This window comes from Dromiciops gliroides, chromosome 2, assembly GCF_019393635.1.
Source record: "Dromiciops gliroides isolate mDroGli1 chromosome 2, mDroGli1.pri, whole genome shotgun sequence".
Taxonomy (NCBI): Eukaryota; Metazoa; Chordata; class Mammalia; order Microbiotheria; family Microbiotheriidae; genus Dromiciops; species Dromiciops gliroides.
Genome location: NC_057862.1, coordinates 650,101,341 through 650,120,131, shown reverse-complemented (window position 1 = coordinate 650,120,131; position 18,791 = coordinate 650,101,341). Strand labels below are relative to the sequence as shown.

At 39.2% G+C, this 18,791-nt stretch overlaps 1 protein-coding gene across 1 annotated transcript in view; it reads left to right on the top strand.

The window, feature by feature from the left end:
• Window positions 1–1,028: 1,028 nt before the first annotated feature.
• FANCA (FA complementation group A) overlaps window positions 1,029–18,791 on the top strand; it is a 100,249-nt gene continuing 82,486 nt past the window's right edge. The window contains exons 1-8 of the mRNA XM_043984738.1: window positions 1,029–1,146; window positions 3,848–3,957; window positions 4,318–4,414; window positions 5,430–5,572; window positions 5,657–5,752; window positions 8,292–8,365; window positions 10,906–11,018; window positions 14,240–14,322. Coding sequence (XP_043840673.1) covers window positions 1,071–1,146; window positions 3,848–3,957; window positions 4,318–4,414; window positions 5,430–5,572; window positions 5,657–5,752; window positions 8,292–8,365; window positions 10,906–11,018; window positions 14,240–14,322 — 792 coding nt within the window. The 5' untranslated portion in view covers window positions 1,029–1,070. The remainder of the gene's footprint in view (window positions 1,147–3,847; window positions 3,958–4,317; window positions 4,415–5,429; window positions 5,573–5,656; window positions 5,753–8,291; window positions 8,366–10,905; window positions 11,019–14,239; window positions 14,323–18,791) is intronic.

Genomic DNA, 18,791 nt, shown 5'->3' with positions numbered 1-18,791 from the left:
CCCCCCAAACGCACCTCCACTGGAAAAGGTACCTGACTCAGGGGTTGGCTTGGGACCCCAGGAAATCCAAATTAGGACAGGCCCTCCCCTGTACCTCCCTAAGGTGGAGATTATTATGAGACTGATAATCAATTTATCCATACTATAGATATAACTATCTTTCCTTATTTGAGAAGTACCTTTCCACTATTCTGGTTCTCTCCCTGTGTTCACCCACAGTATTGCAATAAAACTTGAGAAACTGAGTCACTGAGTCTTTTAATTCTTTTGGGGGGGCAGCTAGGTGGTGCAGTGGATAGAGCACTGGCCCTGGAGTCAGGAGTACCTGGGTTCAAATCCGGCCTCAGACACTTAACATTTACTAGCTGTGTGACCCTGGGCAAGTCACTTAACCCCAATTGCCTCATTTAAAACAAAAACAAACAAATTCTTTTGGGAAGACTCACGATCCTTTTGACCCTAATTTCAGCCCACATCAAGAGGACTTGGGTTCAAATTCTACTCAGCCATTTTACTGCCTAGGTGACCTTGGAAGGTCACTTGCCACGCCCTACCCCCCACCTCCCCCTGTGCCTCATTTTCCTCATCCGCAACAAAGGAAGGTTGGACAAGTGGCCTCTAGAGTCCTTTCTAGTTCTAAATATAAGTTCTTTGGTCAGGTCTCCTAAATCTGTTTCTGAAGGCATGAATGGTGGCCTGGGAAAATCGTAGGTGCTGCTAGCTCCGGGGGCAGCTCCTCTCAGGTGTCAAATGAGGTTAAAAAGAACGGACACACACACACACACACACACACACACACACACAAAGTGCACGCTCCTACCCCGCCCCCACTTCATTCTTTGCCACTACCAAGATGGCCGCCCCAATTATGCTCCCAGTCGTTGCCACCACCAAGATGGCTTCCGGAGGCGGGGCGAGAAATTTTTTTTTTAAGCTAGTGGAGGGCGGAGCTACGGAGCCAGCATCCAATGGCTTCGCAGGCCTCCTCACGGCCAATGAGCGAGCAGCGCGAGCGCGGGAGTCCCGGGAGGTGCGCGCGGAGCCGCGGGTTTGAGTGTGGAGACCTCGCTATGTCTGCGGGGCCGGCCGACTCGCCCCAGATACCGGCACCGGGCCGGCGTAGGAAGGCCCTGTCTGAGCTGCTGGGTATGTGGCAGCGGGAAGAGAGGCGGGAGGGCGAGACGAGGCCGCCCTGGCACCGGAGAAGGCGGCGGAGACATTCTGGCCCTGCTGACCCGAGTCTGCCCTTCCTTCTGTCCCCCTCCCCGCCTTTTCTGAGAAAGACGTTATCCCCCGCCCCTTCCTCTCCCCCTCCCCCAACGCTTCCCTCCCAGTGTTCCCTCTTCTTCCTCCCAACCCCTGCCCTTATGTCATCCCTTCCTTTCCCCCTCCTTCCCTCTCCCCTTCCTTTCCCCAGCCCCTCACCTCTGAGTCCCTTCCTCCTCCCCCTGCTCCCTCCCCTCCCTCCTCTCTTCCCTCTCTCCCCTCTCTCCCCCTCTCTTCCTCTTCTCCCCTTTTCCCTCCCTCCCCCTACACCTTTTCGTGTCATCCCTTCCTTTCCCCAGCTCCTCCGCTCCCTCCTCTCTTCCCCCTCCCCTTCCCCCTTTTTCTCTCCTCCTGCCCCTCTCCCTTCTCCCCTGGCCTCCTTCCTAGAAGGCCCACCGAGGAGCCCCGACCCTTCCCTTCTAGGCTCAGACCCTCTCTCCCCAACCCCGTTTTCTTGGACAGGCCTGTCGTCCCCTCCTGGTCTAGAGGGGAGTGGAGCAACCTGGCCCTGGCAGGACCGCCGGAGCCTCGATCTTCTCACACCCCTCTGTACCACGTCCCTCACAGGACAGTTTGGAGGGCAGGGTTGGGCTACATCGGTGTAATAAGTTAGGACAAGCCCTCCCCCACGGTTCGTGCCCAGCCTCGCTGCGGCCACCAATTGCTTGTATGTCTCCTCATACATAGATGTGGAATAGAACAGTCACTAACATTTATTAAGTACCTACTGTGTGCTGGGAGCTGCACGATTTATTCTCACTGGTCCTCACCCAGGGAAGTGCTGTTACCTCCCCATTTGCAGATAAGGAAACTGAGGCCAACCGAAGTTTAAGTGATTTGCCCAGGGTCACAGCCCTGGGAAGTGTCTGAGGTTGGAAGTATAATATAACGCACATGACAATATGCAGCTCTGTCTGTACGGGGAGGACCTATAAGATGACCTATTCAGTCCCCTCATTTAGACCCAAGGAATTTTTATAACTCATAGTTAAGGGCAGAATTGGGACTAGAACCAGGGCCCCCCACTTCCTTGAGCTGCCACCTGCAGTGTTCAAGGGGTTCATTCACGAAGTGCCTGTTAAATGCCTTTTGCTGTTCCAGGGCTTAGCACTTTGGTCCCTGGATTAGTCCAACTTTCTTTTGTGTCCAAGTAACTCCCTGGGAGGCAGAGAAAAGGAGAAAGGAAGATGGTTGGCGTCAGTCTTGCACCTTGCCTTAACTTCAATTCTCCACTACTTGCAGGCCTTTTCTGACATCTTTCCCCTAGTGGTTTGGAGCCCTGGGCGGAGATTGAAGGATGGAGGGCTAAAAGTACCAGTGGCAGGACTCCAAGGGATGTGTGATCTGGCTGTTGAGGTGGTGCAGTGGATAAAGAGCCAGTCTTGGAGTCAGGAGGATCCATGTTCAAATCCAGTCTTCGACCCTTCCTATCTGTGTGACCCTGGGCAAGACACTTAGTCTGTTTGCCTCAGTTTCCTCAACTGTAAAATGGGGTAATAATAGCACCTACCTCTCCCACAGACGTTGTGAAGATCAAATGGCATAATATTTATACAGTGCTTTATACATAGCAAGCACTATATAAACGTTAGCTATTATTATTATCTTTCCCCCTCCCCTAATTACTCACCAGTAGAAAAAAATTATTGATGAAGTCCATGGTAAAAACAAAGACCACCAAAAGAGACCACAAAAAAAGAGACCACAGATTTGGAGAACTAAGTAATACAATACGTTGCAAGTGTGGGACGCATAAGTACAAAGAAAAGAAATCTCTGGGACAAAAAATTCTAATCCTGATTCAACTAATAATTTATGGTGTAATTTTGTTGAATTCATTTACACGATCTGCACTTTTAATTTCTTTGTGAAGTAATAAATTGCTAAATTGCTTTTTGGCTGCCCGAAGAGTAAGAAATGATTACAGTTTATTTATCATGACAATAAAGTCTCAAGTATTCTGTTTTGTCTTAGAGAAAACTTCTAGCTTAGGAGGTTAATAGACTGAGTCAGACAATTTTGTGGTCCAGGTTCTACATGAAATGTAATAATTTTGTTTTGACCAATACTGTTGAATAGCCATAGGTTAGTGATGATTTATCATGGAAGCGGGCATCCCATATGTGAAAGGTTGTCCTGTGGAAGAGGGATTAGACTTGTGCCCCTGGCCCAGCAGGCAGAACATGTAGGAGTGGATGGAAGTAACAGTTGGGTTTAACCTTGATTGTAAGGAACATCTTCCTCAAGGAGCTTTCCAGAAATGGAAAATGAGAGCTGTCTTTCATTAGTTAGTAGGGAGCCTGGGTGATGATTTGATGGGAATGGAGTGGAAGGGTTGTACAAGTATGGGATGGGCCAGATGGCTTCCGAAATGGTGTGATCTCAAGAGCTCTGGGAATAACTTAGCAGAAGGGGAGTTTGTGTAGCAGATGGTATTGGGGTTGTCTACTATTACTGCTGACCTTCTTTATGAAGAGAAAGTTTATATTCATTTGTCAAATGGATGGTATGCATTAGTGATTCTCTTGTGGAAACATGAGATGTGGGCTATGCTTTTAAAAATTGAACTTTTTTTTTTAAGCGGGAAGAGTCAATAAACAAAAATATAAACCTGAAAGGGAACAGAAACTACAGGAAGCAGCTGTGTGCCTCCTGAAATGCCATCAGAACTTGAATGACCTATTTCTTGAGGTAAGAAAGCTGATTGGCCATGTTATGGCATAGGTTTTTGTTTGTTTGTTTGTTTTTTTAACCCAGCTGAAGTATCACCTTTCTAGAGATCAGTGACCATCCAGCAATATAGACTCATAAGAAATTTTGTTAACTGGGTTAGAAGAAACTGGTGGAAGATTTCTATATTTAGAAATAAGATAAAGCTATTTTAAAATAAACTCAGTGGCTTCCATAAGTCTTCAATTTTTAAAAATTTTTTGTTTTATCTTAAAATATTTGGATGTTTTAGTTTTACTTAGCAGTCAAGCATCATGTACACCCAGTTGATTTTTATACAAATACAGCTTGAAGACTCTTCTTTTGTGTTTTTGTTTCTAGGTAGATGGTACACAATGTAAAAAAACATGGTGTTTTAGCAGTTTAATTGACCATGAAAGCCCTGGAGTCGCAGGTGGACATTCTAAATCCTTTGTAGGTGAGTTTTTACACAAACTTATTTTTCAAGGGGAGATGGGGGAGTAGGAAATTGAGGGAAAGGATAAAAAATAAGGAGTTCTTCCCCCTGGTCCTTCACATTTCTATTAACAACTAGAAAATGAACATTGGTCAGTATTCACTTCAGGGAAGAAATATTAGGTAATTGAATTTTCCTTAAGGTTATGTTTCCAAACTTATTTTTTTAAAATAATAGCTTTTGATTTCCTTTGCATCTTTTCACACTAAAGTGGAAGGATTATTAAAAAGTTAGAATATTTTGGTGTTTTGAATCTAAGGGTAAATTTTAAGGGGCATCATTATTGGCCTTTAGTAAAGGAAAATATGTTTGCATTTCCATAAGTATTTTTCAGTTTCTTAAATCTTACATTTTCATGGCAATGAGTCAGGTTCAGGTGACACTTTAGTGTGCTAAAAGCATGACCTTATTTTAAGAAACAAATGATTGCTGTATTTCTGATATACAGGTGTTAGGTTTATAAAGGTTTTACTTTTATTTACTCAATAGAACACAAGAGTGGTGTAAATAAAGTTTAATTTGTGAATTTTCTCCTTTTCTGCTGGAGGCTTTGTCTGCTCTGGGTATATAGGCTTGGATTAGTCTCTAAAGTTAGTGTTTGATGTGGAAATATGTTTAACATGATTGTAATGTATATAACCTATATCAAATTGCTTACTGGCTTCAGGAGGCTGGAGGAAAAGAAAGGTGGGAGAAAAATTTGGAATTCAAAATATCTTTACATGTAGTTGAGAAAAAAAATAAAATAAAAAAAAATTTTTTTTTAGTGAGGCAGTTGGGGTTAGTGACTTGCCCAGGATCACACAGCTAGTAAGTGTTAAGTGTCTGAGGCTGGATTTGAATTCAGGTCCCCCTGACTCCAGGGCCAGTGCTCTATCCACTGTGCCACCTAGCTGCCCCATGTTTGGACTCTTTTCATTAAAATATTATTGTTTACCACTAGGCTTAATGCTGTTGGTTTTGTATTGCTTTTCAGTCTCTGCTCTACAGGAACAAGCTTCAAAGTTAGGTGTCCCAGTGGGAATCCTGTCAGCTCGAACAACTGCCTCCAGCCTTGAGCAGCTATGCCAGGATCCAGAGGGATCCAAGCAGGCTGCTCTGCTGAACTTGGAACAGAGGGTGAGAGCAACAGCTTCTGAGCTTTCTGGATAATTATTTTTTCTCTTGTACTGATTAAGTGATTTCTTTCTCCCTCACTTTCAGAAGAAATTATCCTCCCTATTAGATATCGCCCAAGATTTATTGGAACGCGGTCTCTTTTGTCATGTCTCCTTCTGTCAAGAAATCTGGAAGGTGCAGGTAAGCTGCCTCCTTGGTAGCCCTAGCCCTGGAGCGATGTTATGATGACTCACCTGAAGCCTAGTCAAGTACTTAGATTCTCTTAGATTCCCTCGTTGACATTTCACTAGTGCTAGATCAGATGAGCTCACTGGTACCTCTGTGAGCCAGAAACTAGAAACCCATGGAATTCTCTTAGCCTAAATCGTCATGATTTGCCACCACTACTCTCTCATAGTTTGTTTAATGCTATATTCCTAAGATATTTGCCTTCTATCTTTGTCTCAGTTATTTTTTCATTAAAACATATATTCTATAGCTTTGCTTCTACTGTTACGTCTTGTGGGATGGTATTTTTTCATGTCCTTTTGGCTTCTGTATTTACAGTCTCTCCTGGGCTGATATAATTTATGTCCTCGTTAGTGAGCCATAGTCTGCCTAATACTTTTAAGTTATGTTGGTAATTTTTTCCACCAGTAATAAACATTTTTATTTATAGTTTTGGGTTCCAATTTTTATCCCTCCTTCCCTCCCTTCCTTCTCCTTGGGGCAGTAAGCAATCAGATTTAGGTAATACATGTACAATTATGTAAAACATTACCATATTAGTTATTTTGTGTAAGAAAACTTGAATAAAATTTAAAAAATGAAAGAAAGTGAAAAATAGCACGCTTCAGTATGTGTTCCATCAATATCAGTTCTTTCTTGGGAAGTGGATAGTATGTTTCATCAGTAGTCCTTTGGAATTGTCTTGGATTGTTGTATTGTTGAGAATAGTGAAGTCATTTCCAGTTCTTCATCAAACAATATTGCTGTCTCTGTGCACAGTGTGTTCTTGGTTCTTCTCATTAGTTCATACAAGTCTTTCCAGGCCTTTTTGAAATCATCCTGCTTGTCATTTCTTATAGCACAATAATATTCCATCACCATCATGTACCACAGCTTGTTCAGCCCTTCCCCAATGGATGGGCATCCCTTTGATTTCCCATTCTTAGCCACCACAAAAAGAGCTGCGATAAATATTTTTGTACAAATAGGTCTTTTTCTCTTTTTGGGGATGTCTTTGGGATATAAACCTAGCAGTGATATTTCTGGATCAAAGGGTATACACAGTTCTGTAGCCCTTTGGGCATAGTTCCAAATTGCTCTCCAGAATGGTTGGATCTTTTCACATATGTTATTAATTTTTAATAACCTCATATGCATATATAAAAGTATGCATCTTGAGTAGGTAGCTTTGTGTAATGGAAAGAGCACTGAATTTGGAGTGAGAGGATCTGGACTTAAATCTGGGCTTTGCCTTACTACTTTTGTGACCCTGGGTAAGTTCTTTCACTCTTCTAGGTTTCAGTTTCTTCATGTTGATCTCTCATGTCCACTCCATGATCTTGCCTGTATGTATATGTGTGTGTATATATATATATATACATATATATGTAACTACATGCATGTATGCATGTAGTTACACATGCATATATTTGTATTTACTATGAACATACTCATATAGATCCTCACTGATTTCTTTTGACGATTAATGTTACTAGAGTAGAATGAGGAAGACATATAAACATATTCTTTATGCTATCTAAACATTTTTAAACATTCTTTTGTAGAAAAAAATCTCTGAGGACTGTGCAGAAAGCTTAAAAAACTTCATTGTACTTTAAAAATTATTACTATTTATAATACCCTTGAAGAATTTGAAAACTCAACAGAAGATTTTGTTTTTTCAGAGACTTAGCTCCAGTAATTGCATAGATCAACAGATATCTCAGGGAAAGTTTGGAGGAGAGCAGGAATCTTATAAAAACCAAGACTTTGGGGAATGTAAGAGAATAGAGTAACAAATTTAAAGCAGGTGCTTGTTATTTTTAAAATCAGTTTGCATATACTACACATATTTGTGAGGAAAACATTTTAAAGTTTGCCTTAGATCAAAACAAAAAACCAAATGTGATCTGAAGAACTGAAGAAAATCGAAAATGTTTAGTTTTATTTTACAAATATTTTAAGAAAACAAAGTGACTAAACAGCACCTGTTGGCATCATAAATCAGAAAGTAGATTTTTCTATCTTAAGTCACTAAGCATTTAATAAACATTATTTACCAGATAATGTGCAAGGACTAGGAGTATATATAGAAGCAAAAAGATAGTCCCTACCCTCAAGGAGCTTTCCATTCTAGTGGGGAGAGATGACACATAAAAGAAAGTTGAAGGCAGCTAGGTGGCGCCGTGGATAAAGCACTGGCCCTGGATTCAGGAGGACCTGAATTCAAATCCGACCTCAGACTCTTGACACTTACTAGCTGTGTGACCCTGGACAAGTCACTTAACCCTCACTCATGCCCTGGGAAAAACAAAAAGTTGAAGATGAGGCTGATATGGGTAGAAATTCTCCCAGAGAGATTCTAGAAAGTTGGGAGTGGGGCCTGGAGAGGAATGAAAGCATTAATACTAGAGTTGTTTTTTAACTTACCTTGGTTTTAACCAGCTTTGAATATTTGATAGGACATGAAATAACTCAGGAGTTTGATACTACTACTATTGTTTTTCTTTAGCACTCTCTGGTACTTGAAGCTGTCTGGCAACTTCACACAAAAAGCATTATTGGCTTGGAAGAGCTGATGGAGAGGTAAAGCTTGTAATGAATAAATTTAGAGTTATTTTTAATATAACCTGATTAGTCTCTTGCAACCCAGTTTAATGTAGGATTTGTTACTTGTATTAGGTAAGCCAAGGACCTTCTGACAAAACTCATTTTTGCTTTCAGAAGATAAAACTTTGCTTATGTGAAGATCCCACTGTGTACCAGTTTTGTAATGCTCTTCTAAGACATTGGTGTTTTAAAGTAATATATGACGTAATTGTTCACACTCTGCTGGGAATTTCTTCAAATGTAAATGATTTTGGGGGCAGCTAGGTGGTGCAGTAGATAAAGCACTGGCCCTGGATTCAGGAGTACCTGAGTTCAAATTCGGCCTCAGATACTTGACACTTACTAGATGTGTGACCCTGGACAAGTCACTTAACTCTCATTGCCCCCCCCCCCCTCCATCCCCCCAAATATATATATAATTATTGGTGTTCAGGAGCAGATTATCAGGATGCCTATTTAAATTATTCACTCTCCCACATGGTTAAATTCTTGTGTAGCATGATACAATATAGATAGATAGAATAAATATGGATTTTCCCTACTTCCAATATGAGAGATTTGGTTAGAAATTTTATAGTAGAATGTTTTATGAGCAATGGGTACCAGTTTGCAACCTTTTTACAATCTGTTTAGTAGACCATTTAACGAATTTTGGCTGTGGCCTTAAAAAAATCATAACCTGGTGTTGAGGAGTCTCTGAATCTAGTTAGGCTGATCTTTTAACACTGTTGCCTTAAGCCTTGGGTAGAATTCACTAACCCATATCCTCTGATGGCATAAGTCTTAAAAACACCTCATCGCTACCAAACCATAATGAAGATGACTAAGAAAATACCATCTATAGAAAACAAATCATTTGCAAGTGATGATAAAAGAAATTTTTAAAAATTAAATTTTCACTTTATATAAAGGTATATATAACATACAAAAATATATACATTTTATATAAATATAAATTATTCAATTTCTATAAATTATTCATTTAAATAATGATTTGGCTTAATTAATTTAATTTCCAATTTTAAAATGTTCACATCACAGGGATTTCAGCCATTTCATGAACACATTGCAGAAGAAAGTACACTGGGGGCAGCTAGGTGGCGCAGGGGATAGAGCACTGGCCCTGAAGTCAGGAGGACCTGAGTTCAAATCCGGCCTCAGACACTTAATACTTACTAGCTGTGTGACCCTAGGCAGGTCACTTAACCCCAATTGCATCACCAAAAAAAAAAAGAAGAAAGTACACTTAAATATTTATTCCTGTGAACTTAATGAAATTGTGCTCACTTTAGCTGTTCTATAATTAGAAAATGAACAAGCTATTTCATATTAAGTACGGAAATGGAATGTATGGAAATCAATGAATATAGATTCATTTTAATGTTTTCTGGTTCTAGGAACTTCCCAACATGAGATTTCTTTTTAGTAGAAACAATGGTTATTGAAACACAGTTTTAAAAAATAAGTGTTTTGAAATATAACTCGAAATCTTTAAAAATCTTTGCAACCTTAAATTTGATGCTATAGTACATTTAGAAATAAATGACACTTGTGTGTGAGAATACCATTGAAGTATTTATGTGAAATGAACAAAATGGTTTGAGATGATTTGTCACCCTTTGTCTTTTGCCTGCCTCTTTGTGTTCTTAGTAACATGCTTAGTAAAGCATGAGACATGTATGAGAGTTTAAAGGGAAAAAGAAAAGGACAGAATTGGGTAAAAGATTGAAAGTAAACTGAGTTGGAAAGTAAAGGTGAAGAGATCAATGAAGGTGATATTGAATATATTGTCCAATGCAAACTCTATTCACTCTTGTTTTAAAGTCCTTGGCCTGATTTGTATTAATTGTGTTGATTTATATTAATGAAGAAAAATTTATCTCTGAAACTTAGAGATCAGTAGGCTAGTAGAGGGATAGGTTAATTGTATGAGTCAAAATACTCTTATTCCATAATCTTCTATCCTATTAACCTATAACTGTGCATATACTGCTTTGATTTCTCTGATTGATCCTTTTACCTTCCATATGAATGTAAGAAGTGAAGAAATAGCACTGGTGGGCACAGGTTTCTAGTAATCACTACTTTTGCTCATTTCTTCTGCCCTAGGGCTTATCATGTTTCTTGCATAAGTGTTTCATGGGTGGTGTCCTAAAAATGAATCTGTAATGGTGCAGTCTGATTTACATCTCTTTGTTATCATAACCAAACTCCCTTTCCTTCAACAATGAACCATCAAATAGAAAAACAAAAGGCTAAAATTGATGTGTATTCTCGTGCTAGGAGGACCTGAACAGATCCTTTTCTCCTAACATCCCACATATTTTCACATATACTGGCCTGGTTTGAGGGCTTCTTTGGGCAATAGCTGTTAGATAATAATAGGGGACACTTGTTTTTCCTACCAGCTAGCTCTTATATGGAATGGCTCATGTTTCCTGATGAATGAGTGTTAAGAGAAAATACAAGAATCAGAGAAAAAGAAACTAAATGTCAATAAATATGTATGTTCTTAGCCATTCAGACTCCCAGACTGTGGTGGGTTGGCTGTATAACAACTTGTGCCTTGTGTGTGAACAAATGGAAAACTCCATCCGAGAAGTGGAAGTTGCTGAGTGTATACTTTCTGGTAAGTTGGAGGTAGAAGTAAGGTCCTTTTAATTTAGTTCTAGTTGTTAAACTTGAAAGACGTATCAGAAACATCTTTCTATATCTCATGGACATAGACATTTCATCTAATGAGCCTGGTACATGCTAATCATGGGGGATTTGAGCTTTGGCTGGTGAAATGGAAAAAAAACCAGAAGTGCAGTGATTTGATAAATGCCTCTAAAGGTAGCCTTACCCTTTAGGAGCTTCTCTTAGCCTGGTATGAAGGCTTTCTTTTCTCACAGCAGGCATCGATTAAGCTCCTAAGATTGATCAAATCCTGTAAACATAATATTGGCTGGGAAATGGAGTATTTCTCGTGAGTAGCTTGAAGTTTCTTAAAAAAAAAAATCCCATGATGTCAGAAGGACATATGAACAATGCAATCCATCAACAGAGGAAGAACTGATGGTATTTGAATACATATTGAAGTATAATTTTATTTGTTAGTTTTTCTTGCTAAAGTTATTCTATTTTTTTCACAACTTGACTAATGTGAAGATGTTTGGCATAACTGCATATGTATGACTTATGTTGAATTGCCTGATTCCATAGGGAGGGAAGAAGAAAATTGAGAACACAAAGTTTTTAAAAATCATGTGAAGAAATATTGAGCAGGTGCAGATTTCAGAGAAACTTGGAAGGACTTACATGAACTGATGCTGAGTGAGATGAGCATAACCAAGAGAACATTGTACACACTATCAAGAACATTGTGCGTTGATCAACTATGATAGACTTGACTCTTCTCAGCAATGCAATGGTCCAAGATAGTTCCAAAGGACTCATGATGGAAAATGCTCTCCACATCCAGAAAAAAACTGTGTAATCTAGATGCAGATTGAACCATACTATTTCTGCTTTTTTGTTTTCCTTTTTTGAGGTTTTTCCCTTTTGCTCTGATTCTTCTTTTACAACATGACAAATGCAGAAGTATGTTTTAATGTGATTGTACATATCTAATTTATATCAGATTGCTGTCTTGGAGAGGGAGGGAGAAAAATTTGAAACTAGAAATCTTATAAAAACAAATGTTGAAAACTATCTCTGCATGTAACTTAGAAAATAATAAAATACCTTTATGTTCACATTCTTTTTTTTTTTGTTTTGGTGAGGCAGTTGGGGTTAAGTGACTTGCCTAGAGTCACACAGCTAGTAAGTGTCAAGTGTCTAAGGTCAAATTTGAACTCAGGACCCCCTGAATCCAGGGCTGGTGCTCTATCCACTGCGCCACCTAGCTGCCCCATAAAATACCTTTATGAACAACAACAACAAAAAATTCCCAAAGCCTAAATTATTCCTAAAACTTTCTTTGTTGGTACATAAACTCTGCTCCTGTAACTTTTATAACTCCTCTTAGTATGGTCTAAAACACTTTTAAAAGATGTACCATATTTTAATTTTAACTTAATGAAGTAGGCCTGACTTTTCAAGAGCTTCTTGAGTTTTTAGAGGGAAAAGGCCCCTATAAAGTAAAACCTTGATTAAAATTCTTGGGAATTGGTTCTTTTAGTTAATTGAATTTTCTTATTAGCTGAAAGTTAAACCTTTAAAAAATAAAACCTTCAGGGGGACCAAGTTTTATTGGAAATCTTTCTAAAATGTATTTGTTTTAGTGACTAAAAGTAGTTGAATCTTTGAGTTCTTATAGTACTTAAAAGTCATGAATATAAATATCAGGTCTTATAAAAATACTGTTTCCCCCCCCATAAAAGTATTTTTTTAATTTTCCAGTTACATGTAGAGATAGTTTGCAGCATTTGTTTTTATAAGATTTCTAGTTTCAATTTTCTCTCCCTTCCTCCCCTCTCTCCCCCCCAAGACAGCTAGCAATCTGATATATGTTATATATGTACAGTCACATTAAACATATTTCTGCACTAGTCATGCTGTGCTAGAAGAATCAGAGCGAAAAGGAAAAACCTCAAAAAACAAAAACAAAAAAATAGAGATAGTATGGTTCAATCTGCATCTAGATTCCATAGTTCTTTTTTTTTTCCCTCTGGATTTGGAGAGCATTTTCCCCATCATGACTCGTTTGGAACTATCTTGGACCAATGTATTGCTGAGAAGAGTCAAGTCTGTCACAGTTGATCAACACACAATGTTTTTGATATTGTGTATAATGTTCTCCTGGTTATGCTCATCTCACTCAGCATCAGTTCATATAAGTCCTTCCAGGTTTCTCTGAAATTTGCCTGTTCATCATTTCTTACAGCACAATAGTATTCCATTATAGTCATATACTACAACTTGCTCAGCCATTCCCCAATTGATGGGAAGCCCCTCAATTTCCAATTCTTTGCCACCACAAAAAGAGCAGCTATAAATATTTTTGCACATGTGGGTCCTTTTCCCTTTTTTATGATCTCTTTGGGAAAAAGACCTAATAGTGGTATTTCTGGGCCAAACGGTATGCACAGCTTTATAGCCCTTTGGGCATAATTCCAAATTGCTCTCCAGTTCACAGCTCCACCAACAATGCATTAGTGTTCCAGTCTTTCAAAAAATACTGTTTTAGAAAGTTATTAAGAAAATATAAGAAGTATGTTAAATGTGGTATCTGTCACAATATTCTTTAAAAGTTAAAAAAATTTTCTGTAGGTGTTTGGGTTTAATTTATTATAATTTTCTCCCCAAAGTTCTAGTACTAAGAATTTCTTTTCGAGGGATTTGATTAGTTGGGTTCTGTTTAATGGAAGTTTTACTGTATTTACTATAGTACTTAAGCAAAAAAATGTGTTGCTGGTGATAAACAAAAAGCTTGTTGAGGACAGGAACTGTTGAATCAATTTTGTTTTTATATTCCCATCATCTACTATGGTGCCTGGTACATAATAATAGACACTAACTAAATGCTTGTTAATTTTTAATTTAGTGCTTCAAGAAGTGAGGTATAATGGGGGAAGGGTGTTTTTGTAATAGCATGTGTGATTCCAGAAATAGTTTTAATCTTTGTGTATTTTATTTCAGCAGTATACAGCTATTTCAGCAGTATACAACTCTTAGGCACAAGGAGACTCTAATCCCTCAAACTATAACATTATTTAATCAATCCTTTAGCCTTTGCTGCTAACTCTCCCTACGTTCCTCTGGATCTGTATGTCTTCTTTGAACACCCAGGAATTGGATTGAATTTTTGTGACTCACAACTGAGGCAGAAGGAAGCCATCAATATTATTTTGTATTTATGATTTTCAGATTTCATGAAAATTTTTGTTCTGAGGGGATTTCAGAAAACACCAGATCTGAGAAGAAATGTAGAACTTGAAAAGGTGCCCCAGGTAGGAGGAAAAATTAAAGTTTTCTTTGGGTACAGGGAAGCAGGATTTGTTCACAATCATTCTGTTTAATTTTATTTGAATAAAAGAAAGGAGAACTTAGTGAACTTTTTTTTTTCTTTCTTTTTTTTTCGTGAGGCAATTGGGGTTAAGTGACTTGCCCAGGGTCACACAGCTAGTAAGTGTTAAGTGTCTGAGGCCGGATTTGAACTCAGGTCCTCCTGACTCCAGGGCTGGTGCTCTATCCACTGCACCACCTAGCTGCCCCAGAACTTAGTGAACTTAACATCAAGATCTTGTAGGATAAAGTTCAGACTCTGGATTCAGGAGGACCTGAATTTAAATCTGGCCTCAGACACTTGACACTTACTAGCTGTGTGACCTTGGGCAAGTCACTTAACCCTCATTGCCCCCCACCCCCCAAAAAAGAATATACCTTGTATATCAGTTCCCTGATGCCCCTATAATTATATTAACTCCAGAATGGAACTCCTTTATATATATTTGGTTCAGTCTTGTTCCTTTTCCCATCTTTGTTCTCCTTAGAACCATTTCTACCTTTTCTAGTAGCACCTTAGGCACTGTGATGTTAGGATTTAAGTCCAGTGGTTCCACTTTCCTTGATCCAGAAAATGGGTTAAGATGGTTTTTGCAAATCTTTCCCATTTTTGCAGTTGGGGGTCTATTTTTATCCTTGAATGAATGCTCTGAGGTGGTTCGTTGGATGTCTTGCTATTCATGAGATGATACTGCTTATAATAATCATCTTACTTTGTAAGATTTTTTGGATGAGTTTATTTTCTTAGAGTTCTTTTTTAGCTCTCTCTGGTTGGCAAGGAAGTCAAATGTTTGCTGACTAAGATGCTTTTGGGTCTCCTTTTTTTCGCTTGTAGTATTAAATTTATATCGGTTAAACTTTGAATTAAATTTTTATAATGTTGATATTGCTATTGTCTATTTCCCATTTTTATTTTTATTTACTTGTCTAAATAATTCAGAATTAAATCATTTTAATTGCATACCACTGTGGGGACCAATTTTTAATAGGGGAGTGTTAGCTAAGTGACTCGCCGCAATATTGGGGCAAGGAAGGAGACTGGCAGCCTCCCTCAAAACAGAACAGGATTTATTTTAACAAGAACGAACTTAAAAAAAAAAAAAACCACAAACAGGATCAGTAGGATCAAGGGAAAGGAAAATTATACAACCTGAAAAAATACCACTGCCTAGGAATCAGCTGAGAATACGCAGCAGAACTCCTGTCCCCTTCCAGGGTCTAGCTAGAATACCCCATTCTCCCCTCCCAGTCCCAGAAAAACCCCACACAGCCCCAGCCAATGGGATGGCCGCTCTGACAGTCACATGACTGCCCTCACTAGGCTTCCAATCATTATAATTTTGCCAGGCCCATGCAGGCGTCGGCGAGTGGTGATGACATGAGGTGCCAGCACCATGGCAACGGCTACAACCAGTGGATGGAGCACTGTGAGGTTTGCGGAGCCCCAGGCCAGTGCTCGCTGAGGCATAAAAACCTCAAATAACAATTAATTCTTTACACCATATGGCGTTTTTCATTATATTTGCTTTTTATAAATTCTGAACTTAGCTTTCATGATAGTCTGACTATAGTTGATAGTTGATTTAGGGGTAACTCCTACAACAATAAGTATTTTCCTATCAAAATATAATGTCATATTCTTTTTGGGGCATTCTTTGGTGCTCTAGCACCTACAACTTTTTTTTTTTTGAAGAAAGTGTTTATGATTTAGAGGCATGAAGCTTTTGTGTAGTGTACAAGTCTCTGACTTATTTCTTTTTCCTAAACCATGCTTCTACATATAGTTCTCTCTGTCTTCACCTTTTCCTACCTTTACATTTGAAGTCATCATGTATCTGTGTATTTAACTTTGAAGAATGTTTTCAACTTCATAAATTTCCTTGACCGCTACTTCTTTAGCTGTGTGATGTTGGTACTTCTTCTGTAGTTATTTTTGTGGTTAGTTGTTTTTTTTTCAAATTCATATCATTGATACACCCATTTGTGAGGTCAAATGTCCCATGAAATAATATTTCTTATTACCTCTGAGAATACCTTAAGACACACACTACAGATTCCTTTCTTTGTCTCTCCTCAGAGTAGCTGTGAACCATCCATCTTTGTATTTAGCTGTAGTTTCTTTTCGTGATTCCACTTAAAGTAAGAATGTCAAGGTTGATAGGATTCAGAGGCTTGAGCAGCCTGTTCATTTGCTGGTCATTAAACGAGGTACCAGCAGTCAAATTGAAGTATGTTGAAGGTCTAAAAACTTTGTGATCCTTGACACTCTTTACCCTGTTTCCTGCTATCACTGTAGACACATAAGGACTCTAGGAGTGACTGGAAGAAATAAAACAAATGATTTTAAAAAATGAAATTAGAATAACTGAGGAAAAACTGGAAGGAGAACAAATAACTTGGAACACAAGGAGAACACCTTACCCAAGTGGTAGACTCCTTGACAAATAGAGTGAAACAAACAGAACTCAGTGATTCCATGAGACAGTAATAAATATCAGAACAAAGTGAAAAGAATAAAAAATTAGAGTATGTAGGATATATACTATCAGAAACAACCAACCTGGCAAATAGTCCAGATAAGTTAAATATAAATTAGACTTGGTGAGGCATAGTGGCACATGTCTATAATATGTGCTGCCAAGGAGGCTGAGGTTGTTGGAGTTGGGTCTTGAGTTTGGGAATTCTGAGTTTAGTGATGTCTGCACTAAATTCAGTATGAATATCGTTAACCCCTCCAGAACTTGGATACAGAGGGGTAAAATGGCCCAGGTCAGAAACAGAACAGGTCAATGCTCTCATGCTGATCAGAGTGGTACTGAGTCCCTGAGTAGCCCCTGCTCTTCCAGTCCTGATAGACCTAGTCTTTAAGAAAAATAAGTTAGACTTGTTGGAAACAGTGACTAATGGCTAACAATAAATCATAAAGTTGCCCAGATCTCTTAAAATCAGAGGGCAAAGCGAAAATAGAATTGCCCAATCACCTTCTGAAAGAAACTTCACCTTGAAAAAATGCACAGAAATGTCATAACCAAAATCCTGAACTTCCAGGACAAAGAGGAAAAATACTACAAAGCCAGAAAGAAAGAGTTCCAGTTGGTTGGTTGATTGTTGTCCTTCATTCTCAGTGAGGACCAAACTGACGCCACTATGGCAGTGTACAGTGTGTCTGACTATGGCTGAGCAGACCAATATGATCTCAGAAGGATCTACCACAGGTTGGGCACAAATCTACCATAAGAACATTTGGAATGGAGGTGTTGCTAAATTTGTGCATCTCTTGTTTCTATTGAGTTACTGCAATTCTGCTTTGCTCGTAGAGCACAGCCCTTCTTTGATGAGGTCATGCCAGTCCTGTGTCAATGTCTCCCATGTCTCACAACTGATTCCAGAGTTCAGACAGACTTTAAGAGTATCCTTGTATTGCTTCTTCTAGCCTTCGTGTGACTGCTTGTGTTGAGTGAGTTGTCCTTAAAATAGTCTTTCAAGTAAATGTGTGTTTGCCATTCAAACTGCTTGACTGGCCCATCAAAGTTGTGCTCTCTGCAGTAGGTTTTGAATGACTGGCAGTTCTGCTCAAGAAAGGACCTCAGTGTCTGGTATCTTATCTTGCTAGGTGATCTTCAGAATTTTCCTAAGACAATTTCAATGGAAGTGATTCAGTTTCCTAATATGATGTTGGTAGATGGTCCAGGTTTCACAGGCAGACAACAGTGAAGTCAGCACAGTGATTCTGTAGATCTTCAGTTTGGTAGACAGCCTACTATCTCTTTTCTCCCACACTCTCCTTCAGAGCCTCCCAAAGACTGAAATAGCTCTAGTGATGCATGTGTCAGTCTCATCCTCTGTGTTTACATCTCTGGAAATTATACCGCCAAGGTAAGTGAAAATGGTAAACTGGCATGGGTGATATCTTTTGACTCACACATAAATTAGATTCAAATGAGGTAGAGTTGTGCAAAGTTGTTGGCCTCTCTCACTTCCAGAAGTATAGGATTCCAGTGACAAGACAAAAGTCAAGATGACTGGTGATGGTTTGGGATGTAACAGATGACCAAGCTCTGAACACTCTCCAGCACCTGCTTCCATTGTCTTCATGGCCTGTTGGAACAAATTGTTCAAATTCACATAGTCCGCCAGGGAGATCTTCATATGCTTCACATGACACCCCCAACTCACCAACTGGTTTGAGGCCTATTGGTTACCCTCAACCTGGCTTAGCCCATCCACCAAAACAGTTTTACTAGGGTGTGGCCACTATATATGCTACAGCTTCTTGGAGCCACAGGTGAGAGTTGGGTGGCAGGTGAACATCAAAGGTAGAAAGTAGTCCTTACAAGAGCATGGCAGCCCTCAAACAAGAGGTACTAGTCTGTTAACATGCCATATGCCCCAATGCTGCAATTACTACTACAAA